The 15,157-nt window shown below is 41.4% G+C and overlaps 1 protein-coding gene and 1 long non-coding RNA gene across 2 annotated transcripts; both read right to left on the minus strand.

Moving 5' to 3' along the window:
* Positions 1-910: 910 nt before the first annotated feature.
* Positions 911-15,067, minus strand: dcun1d5 (DCN1, defective in cullin neddylation 1, domain containing 5). The gene is made up of 10 exons (XM_079676094.1): positions 14,931-15,067; positions 13,379-13,450; positions 13,160-13,202; positions 12,942-13,032; positions 11,174-11,339; positions 10,452-10,543; positions 9,702-9,810; positions 7,518-7,622; positions 7,031-7,133; positions 911-1,316 (listed from the first exon to the last, which is right to left on the minus strand). Exons 4-10 carry the CDS (start codon positions 13,007-13,009, stop codon positions 1,261-1,263), a joined length of 699 nt encoding a protein of 232 aa, XP_079532220.1. The 5' UTR covers positions 13,010-13,032; positions 13,160-13,202; positions 13,379-13,450; positions 14,931-15,067; the 3' UTR covers positions 911-1,260.
* LOC307036090 lies at positions 1,536-6,615 on the minus strand. Its single transcript, XR_013807270.1, has 2 exons — positions 3,619-6,615; positions 1,536-3,586 (listed from the first exon to the last, which is right to left on the minus strand). It is a non-coding gene; the product is annotated as an uncharacterized lncRNA (long non-coding RNA).
* Positions 15,068-15,157: the final 90 nt, after the last annotated feature.

Here is a 15,157-nt window from a genome sequence, read left to right on the forward strand (position 1 = left end):
TCTGTTCTTAAAAACGGCTTTTTTTTTTAAGGTCATACGTCAAAGGCGTCATATTACATCACAAAGGGTGAGCGGTTGTGTTTTAGTGAGCTGGTATTTTTTGGTAGTTTTACATTGTATTTCACCATTTGTAATCATGGTGCAGTATTGTGCTTGTGCAGGTTGCACAAATACCAGCCTGTCAGGACATCGAGTCCACAGTTTCCCTCACAGGAAAAGGACCGGAGCTAGCGTTCGTTTCTGGGTACGTTGTGCATCCACCTCCCTGTAGCATATACTCTCCACAGCTTTATCAGGAAACCGTATTACATCTCTCTTCCCCCCCCCGCCGTTATTTCCTCTAATCCTTGGCTGCTCCTGGTCTCTTGGACGCCTAGCAGGCTCATAATTATAAGGTTGTGGTCCGTCATATGCATTAGAATATTCATGTTCAACTTCTTCTGTGTCGAAACTAGCATTGGGATACATGTTTATTAATACGTTACACCGGCCGCTCTCCCCCTTGTTTCCCCCATGTTACGTCACACGCGGGAGGTCACGTGCCGAGGCTTTTTTATGTGTGAAAATGTCTTACAAAAACGACGTCAGATGTCACTGTAGTGTATATTTCTGTATATTTTTTTGAAAATGTAGTGTATTCATCATTTTCCTACACATTTATTCACAGGTGTCTTTAACCTGGAAGTTACTCTTTAAATGTAATGCTACTTTATGCTTCTAGTTCACTACAACTCATAGGTAAATAGTGTACTTTTACACCAATACATGTATGTATTGGCTTTAGTTACTTTCAGTCAGTACTTATAAAGAGACGTGAATTAAACAAGTTTCATCAATTATCCACAAGCAGCTCGTCATACTTCCAATTCCTTTTTATTTCTGTGAACATCAATTATCCACAAGCAGCTCGTCATACTTCCAATTCCTTTTTATTTCTGTGAAAACATCTATAAACAAGACACAATGGAAAATAAAATGTTAACAAGAAAACAAATTCCAAATCTCTCCTTATTTTAAGAACATTTTCTTTTCTCCAAATGAAAACTATAAAAGTCGACTCAGTGAGAGAAAGGGCTGCCCCATACAGGGAGGATGCTTGTGTGTGTGTGTGTGTGTGTGTGTGTGTGTGTGTGTGTGTGTGTGTGTGTGTGTGTGTGTGTGTGTGTGTGTGTGTGTGTGTGTGTGTGTGTGTGATCTTTTTCTTTAACAATGGGTTTTTTGTTTATCTCTCTCCATCTTCTTTCGGTGTTGAGTTGTCTGCTACGATGCTGACCAGCATTTCTTCCATTCCACAAATTCGTCTAGCAGCACCGGCCCTGCAGAGAAACAGATATTAACATGGACCCTGCTTTAGGGGGCTGTTGAATGGGAATTTTTCCAGACAGCGCATACTTGCATGATCAGGTTTTGACATTTGGACAGATGTTATCAAGCAGACGCTTTCATCCATCCATACCGTCTATACTGCAGACATGCCTCCTGGAGCAATTTGGGGTTCAGTATTCAGGGATGGGCAAATGGCGGCCCCCACCTCCTCTTTTTGCGGCCCTCAGAGTAATTTATAAACAACGTAATTTTTTTTTTTTTTAAATAATAAAAGTATGTAGATTTTTTTTTACCTGTAGTACTGATACCGTCCACTAGACTTCTAGTTACGTCGTGAGCTGCGTACATGATTTCAAATACCGGCGCTGAGGAACAGCAGAGTGCGGGTTGACAGGTGTCTGTGTTGACATTCCCCTTATTGTGGAATAAGGGGGAAGGCAGAGACAGGCTACAAGTTTCTTAGGTTCAAGTTAGACAAATGAAGCTCAGCGCAAGTTCAACCAGGAAGACCATCTTTACTCATCAATGTATTTCTACCTCCATGTTTCTACTCTCTCTCCTCTCAATAAGTGACCGGAGGCGTCACTCTTCAGCTTAGCCAATCACTTCGCTCTATTCCCAAGAGCCTATCATAGCGTGCAGTCAAACCCTTTAAACTCTGCTCTTTCCCCTCTGACAGCTGTCATTTCAGGTGACTCAACGCAACCCTCCTCCACCCCCTCCGAATCCAGGGTCAAGCTAAACCACTCCTCCTCAGACCGACCCAACCATCCATTCACTACCACCAGTGTCTAGACCCCGGGGCGTTTTCATTGGATTGGTTCTACCCTCCCGAATGATACTTCCTGCACAACGGGGCCTAATCGCCAAAACTACTGTCACATTCATTTGTGTATCTGCGCATTAAATATGTATTATTACATCAAAACCGTCTCTTCTGATTGAACTAATGTCTGGGTTAGTGTTCATGACTTCATGTTTATGTCATCTTAATGGTTAATCTCAATGCACACACATTTTCGTGCTTTCCAATAGTTTAATTCCACTGTTAAATAACCTGTTCAATACAAACACCCCACTTGTAAAAATTCGAGAGGGGTCTGCCTGCAGGCCTGCACTCTCAGGACAGTTCCGGTGAAGGCTGCACTCTCAGGACACCTGCACTGTCAGTACAGGAAGTGACGATTCTGACGAACACGTTTTTTCCCTGCCCCCCCGAAAGACTTGTTTGACACTTTTTTTTCACTTTTCCCCGGTTTTATAATTTTGTAGGCTATTTCACCCGGTTTCTACCAGGGACACTGCCCGGTCTCGGGTGTCCCCCCCGACGATCTGTGTCCAGCCCCCTCCACTCATCCATATATTAACGTATTTTGACTATTTTTGTTGCTTTTTTCTCCTCTCACTGATCAAGTGGCAAACGCGACCCACTGTCGGAGGGCCTCCGCGCTGGCCCGGCCTAGTGCCGGTGCTCTGGCGGTCAGTTCCTCCGAACTGCGGGTTCGACTGATGGCCGGGAGGGTGTGCTGCGTTGGGGTGGGGGACTTCCCCCACTCTGCGTGTCTCTTCCTTCCCGGGCCAGCCGATAAGAAGCGTGACCAAGACGCAACGTCTGACTCAGGGGTCCCGCAGGTCCTGCAGCGGGGTGGAGGTTCCCAGCTGGAACCTCCCCACCTCCGCCGCGGTGCACCCGGCAAACACGGTTGTTTCTCGAACCCTCTACTGTTGTCTAGCGGGTGTAACTAAAATACAAGATATATATTTATTTATATATATAAATAAGACATCTATATAGGCAATAAATAAATATATATATATATATATATAAATCTATATCGCCAATAAAAAAATATATATATATAGATAATAAGTGTTAGTACGATTTTATGTTGTATCAGCGTGCATTTCCTGTTCGGAAAGTGGCGCTGCGGCTGTACTGATAGTAAATACAATACAAGGTGTCCATATACAGTGGGGCAAAAAAGTATTTAGTCAGCCACCAATTGTGCAAGTTCTCCCACTTAAAAAGATGAGGCCTGTAATTTTCATCCTAGGTACACTTCAACTATCAGAGACAGAATGGGGAGAAAGAATCCAGGAAATCACATTGTAGGATTTTTAATGAATTAATTGGTAAATTCCTCGGTAAAATAAGTATTTGGTCACCTACAAACAAACAAGATTTCTGGCTCTCACAGACCTGTTACTTCTTCTTTAAGAGCCTCCTCTGTCCTTCACTTGTTAACTGTATTAATGGCACCTGTTTGAACTTGTTATCAGTATAAAAGACACCTGTCCACAGCCTCAAATAGTCACACTCCAAACTCCAATATGGCCAAGTCCAAAGAGCTGTCAAAGGACACCAGAAACAAAATTGTAGACCTGCACCAGGCTGGGAAGACTGAATCTGCAATAGGTAAGCAGCTTGGTGTGAAGAAATCAACTGTGGGAGCAATTATTAGAAAATGGAAGACATACAAGACCACTCATAATCTCCCTCGATCTGGGGCTCCACGCAAGATCTCACCCCGTGGGGTCAAAATGATCACAAGAACGGTGAGCAAAAATCCCAGAACCACACGGGGGGGACCTAGTCAATGACCTGCAGAGAGCTGGGACCAAAGTAACAAAGGCTACCATCAGTAACACACTACGCCGCCAGGGACTCAAATCCTGCAGTGCCAGACGTGTCCCCGTGCTTAAGCCAGTACATGTCCAGGCCCGTCTGAAGTTTGCTAGAGAGCATTTAGAGGATCCAGAAGAGGATTGGGAGAATGTCAGATGAAACCAACTAGAAGTTTTTGGTAAAAACTCAACTAGACGTGTTTGGAGGAGAAAGAATGCTGAGTTGCATCCAAAGAACACCATACCTACTGTGAAACATGGGGGTGGAAACATCATGCTTTGGGGCTGTTTTTCTGCAAAGGGACCAGGACGACTGATCCGTGTAAAGGAAAGAATGAATGGGGCCATGTATCGTGAGATTTTGAGTGACAACCTCCTTCCATCCGCAAAGGGCATTGAAGATGAAACGTGGCTGGGTCTTTCAGCATGACAATGATCCCAAACACACCGCCCGGGCAACGAAGGAGTGGCTTCGTAAGAACCATTTCAAGGTCCTGGAGTGGCCTCGCCAGTCTCCAGATCTCAACCCCATAGAAAATCTTTGGAGGGAGTTGAAAGTCCGTGTTGCCCAGCGACAGCCCCAAAACATCACTGCTCTAGAGGAGATCTGCATGGAGGAATGGACCAAAATACCAGCAACAGTGTGTGAAAACCTTGTGAAGACTTACAGAAAACGTTTGACCTCTGTCATTGCCAACAAAGGGTATATAACAAAGTATTGAGATGAACTTTTGTTATTGACCAAATACCAGTGACGTGCGGTGAGGTTCATGGCTGGTGAGGCACTGACTCTTTTAGAGTCAGATTTACAAATATTATATTTTGATCTTAATCAAAATATACGGTTATTTTCAAAAGCTTTTTTAGTCTGATGCTTTGATTCATTTTAAACAGACCGTTCATCAAAAGGATACCCAAAATCTAAATATTGGATTGTTCTTTCTTAGTAAGAGCCCATTTTCATTACAATTGTGCTCTTACCTTGACTTGAAGATTAAGTCCATGCTCTCCTTCTGGACAACAATCTCTATTAGTTTTTTGTAAAAGTCCTCCTTATCTTCATGTAGTTTCAAAAGTCTAGTTTGTTGTTTCTGTCTATCCGTCTCTGCGTAGAATAACAGTAGCAACAAGAACCTGTGGGCTCACGTGCGCCCCCTTCAGTGCGGCAGAGGTTATGGCTGCCTCTCCTGCTGCTTTTTTCATTGCCGTTATATGATGAGACCAGCGAGCCTAAATATCATATATACGTTAAATAAGTTATTTGGAGACTATGGATGGCGAGGATAAATGTAATAAAGGGATCTACAAACATTACATTGGTGACCTACAGTGAGATGGTAACAGGCATGCGCTTAGTGCCCGCTTTCCAGCCAGTTTCTGTAGGGTGACGCATTCTGAGGTGAGGCAGAGCTCATCTGTGCCTCACCTCACCCCACAGTAACTGGCTTGAGCGCGGGCACAAAATAAGTGCCCACGCTAAATTAGCGCCCGTGCTCCAGCAAATTACTGTGGGCTTACGAGAGGCAGAGCTCGTCCCTGCCTCACTTCTCATCGCTACCCGTAGTTGTAGCGGAGCTCGGCAAATTGGCTGATTTTGACTTTAAAAAGCGATTGGAATCATACATAAATCACACTTACATCATAGATCAGTAGAGACATTTTATTATTATTTAGTTTTTCTTTAGTTGTTTTTCCGTTACATTGGAGTATGCAATGCCTCCCCCGACTGCACGTCGCTGCCAAATACTTATTTTCCACCATAATTTGCAAATAAATTCTTTAAAGATCAGACAATGTGATTTTCTGGATATTTTTTTCTCATTTTGTCTCTCATAGTTGAGGTATATCTAGGATGAAAATTACAGGCCTCTCATCTTTTTAAGTGGGAGAACTTGCACAATTGGTGGTTGACTAAATACTTTTTTGCCCGTGTGTGTGTGTGTGTGTGTGTGTGTGTGTGTGTGTGTGTGTGTGTGTGTGTGTGTGTGTGTGTGTGTGTGTGTGTGTGTGTGCGCGCACGTTTATATAATAAGTGTCACGATACGATTTTATGTTGTATTTGCGTGCATTTCCTGTTTGGAAAGTGGCGCTGTACTGATAGTGGCGATTTTATTTTGGAATTCTTAGCGTGCACTTCCTGTCCTGAGAGTGCAGATGTCCTGAGACTGCTGCCATGAAAAGTTCAATAACATTTCTGTGAACTGATATTTGTTTAGCGAGCTTATTAGAGGATGTTCCCTGAAAGATTGTAAAATGTCAATGAAGATGTCCGACTTAGTATATTTGTTCATAATTACATACAACACATGGAATTGGTGTGTGTGTTCTTGTGGGGATTGTCTACAGCAGGGGTCGGCAACCCCTGGCACTAGAGATGTCCCGATCCGATCACGTGATCGGGGATCGGAGCCGATCACGTGATTTTGAAAAGATCGGAATCGGGAGAAAAAAATTGGGGATCGGGATTTTTTTTTCTTTTTTATAAATACTTTTTTTTAAATGTTGTATTCAATGTTACAAAAGAAAAATGACCATGTTCAAGTCTTAAAGTCATCCTGAGGCCTTAGTTTTGGTTTCAAATGACACAACATCATGTATGTGTTGCTTCTTTGGGGCTTGTTTTCATAGACCTGGTTGCTTATTTCTCTCAAATCTGGCAACAGAGTGGGCGAGTGGGCAGGGCGCAGTATCTAATTGTAGCAGTAAGCTAACGAGTACTGAAAGCTTTATTTTGTTTTGATCCAATGCTGCACAACTGAACTGATCCAATGCTGCTGTGAAAGAAAGAGGCTATATCCATGTTGGATAGAATATCCAGTTTAAATAAAAAAATAACCTTAAGGGACAACTTCAATGCTTTTTTTCTTTTTTTTCTCTTAATGCATTGCATAAAGATCGGATCGGGAAAAATCGGTATCGGCAAATTGTCAAAATCAAATGATCGGAATCGGATCGGGAGCAAAAAAAGGTGATCGGGACATCCCTACCTGGCACGCATGCCAACATTGGCACGCGGCACCGTAACCAGTGGCACACTATGAATTAGTGGATCAATCAAAGTTAGAACTCTAACACTCACAAGCTCCGTCTTCATCGTAGTTACTGAGGTCTGTGTCGATGGTCCGGCTGAACTCCAAGACGTTATACCACTGGTCCTTATTCATCCCCTTGTACTTGGACTGCTGTGGAAAGATGATTGGAAAATGTGTCTTGGTGGTGGCGTCAAAAGGATTTCTTCAGACTTGTAAAATCAAAATCCAAACATTTAATAGCCAAAACGTTTCCAGCTCCAGAGCATGAAAAGTCAAAAAGCCTATTCAAAAGATGACAGCATGTGTTTACTAGGGCTGTCCTCCACTAAAGATTTGTCGACCAATAGTGGTCAATTCAGGCGATTAGTCGACTAATTGTGGCACGTTTACGATATATATTATGAAGATTAATCTAATTTTGTATTTTTTTAAAAGCATCATTATTAAACATCAATAGAGGATTTGAACACATTAAAAAAAAAAAAGGACATTATGTAAGCTTCCATGAAGCAAGCAAACAGGAAACACATTTACCTCCAGGAACTGGCTGAAGACAGGGAAGAGAGGCCACGTGGTCGCCAGTATCAACGACAGCATGGACTTAGCCGTGTCCATGTCTAAACTCCTCTGGTCCTTATCCTGACACACACACACACACACACACACACACACACACACACACACACACACACACACACACACACACACACACACACACACACACACACACACACACACACACACACACACACACACACACACACACACACACACACACACACACACACACACACACACACACACACACACACACACACACACACACACACACACACACACACACACACACACACACACACACACACACACACACACACACACACACACACACACACACACACACACACACACACACACACACACACACACACACACACACACACACACACACACACACACTTTATTCTTTCCTTTTTGTATAGTTAATGATCAAAGAAGTTCACCTTTCATTATAAGTGTGTTATATTCAGGGTGTGCTCTTACAGTGGGGCAAAAAAGTATTTAGTCAGCCACCAATTGTGCAAGTTCTCCCACTTAAAAAGATGAGGCCTGTAATTTTCATCCTTTCACCTCAACTATGAGAGACAAAATGAGAAAGAAAAAAAATCCAGAAAATCACAGTCTGATCTTTAAAGAATTTATTTACAAATTATGGTGGAAAATAAGTAATTGGTCAATAACAAAAGTTCATCTCAATACTTTGTTATATACCCTTTGTTGGCAATGCCAGAGGTCAAACATTTTCACACACTGTTGCTGGTATTTTGGCCCATTCCTCCATGCAGATCTCCTCTAGAGCAGTGATGTTTTGGGGCTGCCGCTGGGCAACACAGACTTTTAACTCCCTCCAAAGATTTTCTATGGGGTTGAGATCTGGAGACTGGCGAGGCCACTCCAGGACCTTGAAATGCTTCTTACGAAGCCACTCCTTCGTTGCCCGGGCGGTGTGTTTGGGATCATTGTCATGCTGAAAGACCCAGCCACGTTTCATCTTCAATGCCCTTGCTGATGGAAGGAGGTTGTCACTCAAAATCTCACGATACATGGCCCCATTCATTCTTTCCTTTACACGGATCAGTCGTCCTGGTCCCTTTGCAGAAAAACAGCCCTAAAGCATGATGTTTCCACCCCCATGTTTCACAGTAGGTATGGTGTTCTTTGGATGCAACTCAGCATTCTTTCTCCTCCAAACACGTCTAGTTGAGTTTTTACCAAAAACTTCTAGTTGGTTTCATCTGACATTCTCCCAATCCTCTTCTGGATCATCTAAATGCTCTCTAGCAAACTTCAGACGGGCCTGGACATGTACTGGCTTAAGCAGGGGGACATATCTGGCACTGCAGGATTTGAGTCCCTGGCGGCGTAGTGTGTTACTGATGGTAGCCTTTGTTACTTTGGTCCCAGCTCTCTGCAGGTCATTGACTAGGTCCCCCCGTGTGGTTCTGTGATTTTTGCTCACCGTTCTTGTGATCATTTTGACCCCACGGGGTGAGATCTTGCGTGGAGCCCCAGATCGAGGGAGATTATCAGTGGTCTTGTATGTCTTCCATTTTCTAATAATTGCTCCCACAATTGATTTCTTCACACCAAGCTGCTTACCTATTGCAGATTCAGTCTTCCCAGCCTGGTGCAGGTCTACAATTTTTTTCTGGTGTCCTTTGACAGCTCTTTGGTCTTGACCACAGTGGAGTTTGGAGTGTGACACAGGTGTCTTTTATACTGATAACGAGTTCAAACAGGTGCCATTAATTAAGTTAAGTGGAGGACAGACGAGGCTCTTAAAGAAGAAGTTACAGGTCTGTGAGAGCCAGAGATCTTGTTTATTTGTAGGTGACCAAACACTTATTTTACCGAGGAATTTACCAATTAATTCATTAAAAATCCTACAATGTGATTTCCTGGATTATTTCCCCCTATTCAGTTTCTAATTGTTGAAGTGTACCTAGGATGAAAATTACAGGCCTCTCATCTTTTTAAGTGGGAGAACTTTCACAATTGGTGGCTGACTAAATACTTTTTTGCCCCACTGTATGTGTAGTACGGGGGCACACTAAGGCTGAGTGGTAAACAGTTAGGGACATTTTTGCTTATAGACACTTTTTTTTTTCCTTCTTTAAAAAATAAACAAATAAAACAAAGAAATAAACTCAAACTCACTCTGGCAAAGTCAAAGGCGTATCTGTAGACGCTTTTGAAGACCGCAGAGTCGTTGAGCTCGCTGCGCAGGTAGTCCAGTTTGTTCTGTAACCTCTCTGTGCAGTCACACCTGACACACACACACACACACACACACACACACACACACACACACACACACACACACACACACACACACACACACACACACACACACACACACACACACACACACACACACACACACACACACACACACACACACACACACACACACACACACACACACACACACACACACACACACACACACACACACACACACACACACACACACACACACACACACACACACACAATGTAGAAAGAATTGATACAAAATAATGAAAATTATCTCTTTCGTAACATACATATTAACCCCTGTGCCACTTTAAAAATGTGCAATGATGTCCTTAGAGGAAGGTCACAAAATTAGGTAGATGTACCACTGCAGAGGTACATCTTAACAGAGTTTAATGTTTAGTAAATGCAGGGGGTATTTTTTTATTTATTTTTAGTCTGGGAAATGTCATGATTAGCAATAAAATGTAATTCGACACATTTACTTTTTTTTTTGCATGAAACCGGAAATTAACATGTGCTTGTCCCTTAGGGTAAACATGAGAATTGGCTCAATCTGGTGGAAAACAGTGAAAACTACAATTTCCAAGCCAGGGCCTTAGATTGTTTATTAAATATGAAGTGAAAGATAAAATAGAAAAAGTCACTCACTGTAATAACGTCATTCCCCTGAGCCACTCCTCTTTGGTGAAGAAGCCCATACTTGATGCTTCTAGATGCCAGGCTAAAACTAACATGATAATCTGCAAGAGAGAACCACTCCATCAACACTGGACCGTCCAACACAGAGTTACCCGAGGTTATAAAAACAACACAACTCTCATAATGCAGTAGAATTAAAAGAAACAAAACTAGTTTCAAATTATTATATTCACATCATTTGTCAATAGGTTGTTTGCCAATAAATGGCAAACTAAAAAGATAAAAATATTATTAAAACTACATTTTGACCTTAAAGAGTATAACCAAAATGCAACAGATTCCAGTCAGAGTATTTTTCACATATACAAAAAAAGAAAATCTAAATGAATAGATCAATCCATAAACGGAAAAAAACAGGTGCCATTCCTATAAAAGAAAGATAAAAATGAGCACCGCCCTAAATGAATCCAAAAGTTAAATCGTGCTTCTACACCGCTCATAAAAATCTAATGATATCATTCATAAGAGCAGAATGGTACAAGGTTAGCTAGCACCTTAGGGGTTTTATTACCTGCAGTGGAGTATTTTCAGTCTATTAGTACTTTTACTTTAGTAAAGGATCTAAATGCTTCCACTCAACTCTGAATGAGGAAGGACTAAGTTTAGTCCTGGGTTAACTCTGAGCATGCTACATTGGGCCCAGTTGAGGACTAAGCAGCCGGAGGACTCACATTCTCTGGTTCCACTCCGATGTCTTCACAGAACCTCTCCATGGCCTCCGGGCCCACCACCTTGTCGGGGCCGGCGTACGCGTGGAACCAGGCCAGACACTTCTTATTGGAGAACAGCTTGTCCCCGCTGACCGGCCGCGCCCCCCGGATCTGAGGCCTGGTGAAACTACAACACACAAACACCCCGTAGGTGTTCAATTAATAAACATGCTTTGAAGTGCGTTATACCCACCATGTTCCTTTGTCTGTGGAAGGCAACACGTTACCGTACTAAGAGGTTTGAGGAGTAAACACATCCTCATCTCTGCATACATGCTGTGTTTTCTATGCTGAGGCAGTGAAGGGGGGGCTATTAGTGGCTCACCACTTACATTTCATCAACACACACACACCAGAGTTCCCGTTAGCCGGTAATTACTGGCCTTTGACCGGTAAAATATGCTGAAGACCGGCAAATCTAAATCTCTCCGGTCAAAATAATTTCCCCTTAGTTAGCACAATACCGCATCAGATCCGCCACTTATGTGACAGACAAAACAGTATGTGACAGACAAGAATAGTCCATTCTAATGTCTAACACTTAATGTGGAGAAAGAGATGTCCTGTATGGGTTGATTGTGCGTTGATCTGTTGGTAATGCCTCGGGGTTCCGGTGGGCATGTAAACAAATGCATAATGCTGCGCTATACTTTGCGGCCTCACCCGGTTGCATAGCAACGCTTATTGTTTAGGTGTCTTTTAGTAAGCAGGTAGTCCTATCATTAGCTAGAACTATCTAGATCTGATCGATATGGACATAAACACGAGTGAAGTCTAATCTGACGGGAGAGAGAGATCAGCTGCTGCTGACGAGTCGACACGCAGCTCTGACTGATCACATGCAGCGGTGAGCGGACAAAACACACACTTCTGGTTAGAATATCACACGTAGCTATTTTAATGACCTCTCAAACTACCTAATCTAGTTATAGATATGTTTAGTTTTACTGTCGGGTCACTCATTACTGATCCGCGAACTGCATGACACTGACGGGCTGTCAGGAGAGGGAGAGAGTGCTCCGTTTATTATTCCCGTGTTATTGTAAGTTACTGTACACTTTTGAATAGTTCATCTACTATAATTAGTTTGTTTAATATTGAATCATATCAATTTGTTTTAAAGCTCAATAAATGACAAAGACGACCTTTGACCGGCATTTTTCTAATTTTGTCCGGAAGATTTCAGCTTTAACGGACATGTTGACCGGCAAATAAGTACTCTGACACAGACACACAAACTCTCGAGGAAAGTGAGAAGGTGAGGGGTTCAGTATGTGCCCTGCCAGATGAAAGATAACCCAGCCACGTCCTGTTCAGCCAGAGCGCACCCCGCCCCCCCCCAGAGCCTCCGAGTCATCGGCTGCTCACTATGCTTCGTGCAAAAAAGGAAAGATATATTCTAGCCTCAAAAATATGAGGATTTATACATATTCTTTATAATTGGTACTGTAAAGGCTCAACAAACAAAAAACAAATTGTCATCACCTTGGACTGAACATTTAATCGTACAAACAAAAATTAAGAATAATCAACAATGAACTAAATTAATTTCATTGCAGCCCTAGAATAAGATGCAAGTGACAAAAAGAGTGGGGGAGTAAAGTAAAGTACTACGGTGTGAAAAAACCTAATGTATCACATGAAATATGTGACACATTAGGCGCTTTCAAACCGGAGTACTTTTCCCAGGAATAGTTTGATAGTTCCTGGGCCTATTGAGTCCATTTACCTCGTAATTTTACATTTGCGCTCATGATCATCTGCATCAGGGAGCTTCCTCTTTTTCTTCACAGGCATCACTGAACCTTTGATAGGCTTCGCTAAAAACAAGAAAAAAACATCTTGTCAGGGGGTTATGAGATAAACATCTGCCCTACACAAGTGGTTATGACAATTTATAATTATCCATCTAAAGATATGATGAAATGTGGAGGATGAAGGTCATACCTGTGTACTTTTGGCTGCCTTGGCCATTCAAATCTAAGGGATTCTAGAATAAAATAAATAACAATATCAGGTAAAAAGCAACACGCTGTGAAATATGTTATCCAGTCAGGGGTAACCAGAACATACCAGCACAGAGGCTGAGCAATGAACTCAAAAAAAAATATATATATATATATATATATATATATATATATTTAAAAATAAAACAGGACTACTTACGAGCTTGTCCAGCGTAACTGATGCTGAGCTGATGCCTGTCAGGCGGCACTGATGGATGCTCCAAGTTAATACCTGAATAATGACATACTTATGTTATTAGTACTCATAGATTGATGAATTTGATAACAAAAATAAAATACATTTTAACATGTATTTTTGTTCCAACCTAGCTGAGAATGTGGTCACAGGTTTTTGAAAGAGTCTCATTAACACAATGTAAAACATACCTACAGAGCAGAAACAGCATCAAAATGAAAAGATGGTGTCTAGATTATGGCATATAAAAAAAAAGGTAAGAAAATGTCAAAGCCCAATGTGATTTCTTTTTGGTATCTTGTTAGGTCAGTCCTGAACCCAAATATCACTTTAATATGATTTAAAAATGGAAGAAATCTCAATTCCTGAGGCTGAAAACAGCCCCCCTGTCATGAGGACCACTGGCATGTTTTAGTGGGTTTTTTTAATTCCATTTTATGTTCACACATATTTTGCTTATTGAATACAATTATTGTATCCATTGGTGGACGATACTCGAGGAACTTTTTTCAAGTACTTAGTCAATATTGAAGTACTTGTATTTCGTGCAATTATATACTTCTACTTCATCTCCGCAGGAAATATTTCACTTTTTACTTCAGATTATTCATATTACCTAATAAATGATGATGTATTTTAAAAGGAAAAGCTACTAAAGCCAGTAGTATAAAAAGTACACATTGAGAAACTAAAGTATTAAAGTGCTCTGACATGTGTTCATTAGTGATGAAATAAAATAATATTCTGTAATAATATAACACTTTTGTTGTAGATCTTTGGCATTATTGTACTTCTTGCAACATGTTGGTGATAATAATTATTTAAGTTGAATTAATCAATTCAGATTTTTAGGTTCAATGGCTTATTTATTGACTATAATAATACGAGTAAGTATTAAGTAGTACATTAAAATAAAATCTCACTTTAAAGTTTACACAGAATAAATGTAGTTATTATGTGAGCTATTATAACATGTAATGTTGTCTGAAGTTATTTTAAAATGTAATTCTTGACCACGGACCTGTTTAATGCAACTGTACATTTTATGAGTTCTTAGGCTATTCAGTAATTTGCTATGTAATATCTTAAACTGTATCTGTTTGGTTTGAATAATTCCTGTTGACCTGTATTATTCTAATGTTGTGGTATAACTGATTTAAAACTCAAAGTAAACGGCTGTGGGACTCTTCCGTTGATGCTAGCTTAACATGGCTACCGAGGTTAGGATAACTAATGTTTCAAAATTCAGAGCAGACCTCGATATGGTTCAGCACCAGAGGAACCTGACGGACAGCCTCACACACATTGTGATGTTCGTTCTGTTAAAAGGCTCACTTTGCGCTGGGGGGCACTTCTTTTGTCTGTAAGCTAGCGGCGCTACACTGCGAACGTTAGCACATTTGTTAACACCCAGGCGTCAAAGGCTCATGAAATCTACCATTCATAACGAAGTACATAATTATTGCTCTTACTAATCGACATAGAGGAAGTCATTAAACAAATTCCAACCACTTACCTATTTCTTACTCTTTGGCTGACAAATCAGTTCCACCTGCTTTGCAACACCGGGGTCGGTCTATCCTGCTGTCGCCGGCGTTTCCGGGGCAGCGGAAGATACCACTGCTGCTTTATGGGGGGTAAATGTAAGAGAAATAAACGTTCCAGTGACGAGGAAATTCTTTGCATTCACACGTTGTTACGTCGACCCTATTAGAAAACGATATTTAGAATATGATTTAAGTA

The sequence above is a fragment of the Notothenia rossii genome, assembly GCF_949606895.1.
Source record: "Notothenia rossii genome assembly, chromosome: 4".
NCBI lineage: Eukaryota > Metazoa > Chordata > Actinopteri > Perciformes > Nototheniidae > Notothenia > Notothenia rossii.